The sequence below is a fragment of the Rhincodon typus genome, chromosome 34, assembly GCF_021869965.1.
Source record: "Rhincodon typus isolate 14 chromosome 34, sRhiTyp1.1, whole genome shotgun sequence".
NCBI lineage: Eukaryota > Metazoa > Chordata > Chondrichthyes > Orectolobiformes > Rhincodontidae > Rhincodon > Rhincodon typus.
In genome coordinates this window covers 7482914-7485902 of record NC_063365.1, presented here as the reverse complement: position 1 = coordinate 7485902, position 2989 = coordinate 7482914, and the positions used below count along the sequence as shown (strand labels likewise).

At 45.6% G+C, this 2989-nt stretch overlaps 1 protein-coding gene across 1 annotated transcript in view; it reads left to right on the top strand.

The window, feature by feature from the left end:
• Positions 1–309: 309 nt before the first annotated feature.
• LOC109938422 (pyroglutamylated RF-amide peptide receptor) overlaps positions 310–2989 on the top strand; it is a 56171-nt gene continuing 53491 nt past the window's right edge. The window contains exon 1 of the mRNA XM_048616398.1: positions 310–658. Coding sequence (XP_048472355.1) covers positions 310–658 — 349 coding nt within the window. The remainder of the gene's footprint in view (positions 659–2989) is intronic.

The window sequence follows — 2989 nt, the reverse complement described above, 5'->3', positions numbered from 1 at the left end:
CAGGAAGACAGGTGCTAATGAGTGTGTGTGTGACTAGTTGCCTTGCATGTGACTTCAGAGTCTGTTCATCGTCTTTTTGAAGCAGCTTAGGGCTCTCAAGTCCACAGGTGTACGAGTCATGCTCAAAACACCTTTTTTTAAAACTCGAACTTGTTTAAGGAGTGCAATCAGTTTCGAGTTGGCAGGATAGGGTGTCTCCACTTTGAATGAGTGAACAAAACTGACATCTTCCAGAAATCTCCAAAGCTATAATTCGGATAACTGAGAGAAAAGGGGAGAGCAGGAGGAATCCGAAAACATATAGGAACAATGAGAAGCTCTGACTCCTTCAACGTGACCCCCGAGATCCTGAACCAGATGCTGAATTTTTATAACCTCTCCCGGCAGAAATTCATCCAGACTTACAAACTGAAGCCTCTGGTCTATATCCCTGAACTGCCGTTCATCGCTAAGGTAACTTTCGTGGTGATTTACTGCGCGATCTTTCTGCTTGCTTTCTGCGGGAACACGCTGGTGCTGTGCATTGTAAAACGGGGCAAGCGATCTAGAACAGTAACCACAATCTTCATCTGCTCCCTCGCCGTCAGCGACCTCCTCATCACTTTTTTCTGCATTCCATTCACCTTACTGCAGAACATCTCCTCTCAATGGGTTGGAGGTGAGTCTCTCTCTCACACACACATTATTTTACTGTCTTGACGTGTTTAAACCTGCGACCACAAAGTAAAACAGCTGAACTCCTAGTTATATTTTGAGTCAATTTCTCCATGTGAGTTTCCTAGAACGCACTTAATTTATATTTTACATTTATTTAGCCCAGTTAGAATCCCTAAGAAACCCCCCTCCAAGACTTAACTCAAAAGGAGTTAAAAATACAACAGCATCTGTGCAGGATCAGAAAGGATTCCAGCCCCAGCTCCCTGTTCCTGATGGGAGTTGTCAATTTAGACACCAGTTACACTGCGTCCCCTGCAGGACCAATTGGTTCGTGCACTTGTTCGTGCTCATCTGTAACAACTTTTACCGAGACTTTGAGAAGTAGGTGAGGATGTAGAAATTTGGGAAATAGGAGCAGGAGTAGGCCATTCAATATGATCGTCCAACTCATTCCCCTGCTCCTGCATTCTCCCCATTTGATTCCTTTAGCCCTAACAAATGTGCATAATTCCGTCTTGTAAACATTCAATGTTTTAGTCTAAATGGCTTTCTGTGGCAGAGAATTTGACAGGCTCACCAGTCTCCATTTCGGTTCAAAAGCGCCTGCCCAATATCCATAGACTGTGATCCCTGGTTCTGGACTCCTGGTCATCAGGAGCATCCTTCTTGCGTTTATCTTGTCTAGTCTCAAGGCGGGTCTCACTGATTATTTTCATGTGTTGGAGTAGTTTTTAATACATATTTTAATTACTGATTTCTGATAGGGATGTGTCTTTCTTCTATTGTTATTTAAGGGAATGAGCAATGCAACCAGAACACAGCTGAAAATAGGAACTATAGGTAAGGTGAAAATGAGTTGGTTGTTTTGAAAGCAGCCCGTGTGATGACAAGGCCTGGGGTGTGGGGTGGGTAAATGACATGAAAGGAGGTGTTCAGGTTCTAATGTTATTGAAAAAAAACCAAAAGAACTGCAGATGCTGTAAATCAGGAACAAAAACAAAGTTGCTGGAAAAGCTCAGCAGGTCTGGCAGCATCTGTGAAGGAAAAAACAGAATTAATGTTTCGGGTCCGGTGACCCTTCCTCAGAACTGATGGTGGCTGGGAAAACGTCAGTTTACATGCAGAAAATAGGGAGGTGGGTGGGGTAGGGAGTAAACAATAGGATAGAGCCCAAAGATAGAGAAAGACAGTTGGAGAGACAAAGGAGTTGCTAATGATCAGGCTGGGAGGGTGAGTAGTTGTTAATGGGGACTGTTAGTGACTAACAATAGGTGGGGTGTAATGGCAGGCTATGTGGTAACAAGGCCTGGTGTGTTCAATGTTATTGAACTCAATGTTGAGTCCTGAAGGCTGCAGGGTCCCCAAATGGAAAATGAGATCCTGTTCTTCCAGCTTGTGCTGAACCTGGCTGGAGCACTGCAGCAATCCCGAGACAGATATGTTGGCCAGAGAGCACAGTGGTGTGTTGTAGTGGCAGGCAAATGGAAGCTCAGTGTTATTTTTGTAGACAGAATGTAGGCGTTCTGCAAAGCTGTTGCCAAGTCTGCATTCCGTCTTCCCAATGTAGAGGAGACTGCACTGTGAGCAACGAGTACAGTAGACTAGATTGAGTGAAGAGCAGATAAATCACTGCTTCACCTGGAATGTATGTCTGGGGCCTTGGATAGCAAGGAGAGAGGAAGTAAATGGGAAGGTGATACACCTTTTTAATGCATGGGAAGGTGTATGGAGAAATGTTGGGAGCGAAGGAGGAGTGGACCAGTGTGTCCAGGATGGAATGGTCCCTGTAGACAGTTGACAAGGGGTGGAAGGAGAACTTGTCTGGTGGTGGCATCCTGCTAGAGGTGACAGAAATCGCGGCTTATGATCCTTTGAATTTGGAGCCTGGTGGGGTGGAAAGTAATAAACGGGGGACCCTTTCAGTGTTGTGGGAAGGAAGAGGGTAGAAGTGCCGGAGATTGATTGAGCATGGCCGAGGGCCTGGTCAATCCCGAAAGCGGGCAATCCTTGGTTGAGGAAAAAGGTGGGCATTCCTGAGCTCCCAATGTGGATGTTTGCATCAGAACAGACGTGATGGAGATGGAGAAATTGTGAGAATGGGATGAAGTCCTTGCAGGAAGCAGGGTGAGAGGACAGGTAACTGTGGGAGTTGGTGGGTTTGTAACGGATATCGACGGCCAGATGTCCTCAAAAATGGAAACAGAGATGTCGAGAAATGGAAAGGAGGAGTTAGAGATGAAAGTGAGGTCAGAGTGGAAACTGGAAGTGAAATTGATAACAAGGTGTAGAGCTGGATGAACACAGCAGGCAAAGCAGCATCAGAGGAGCAGGA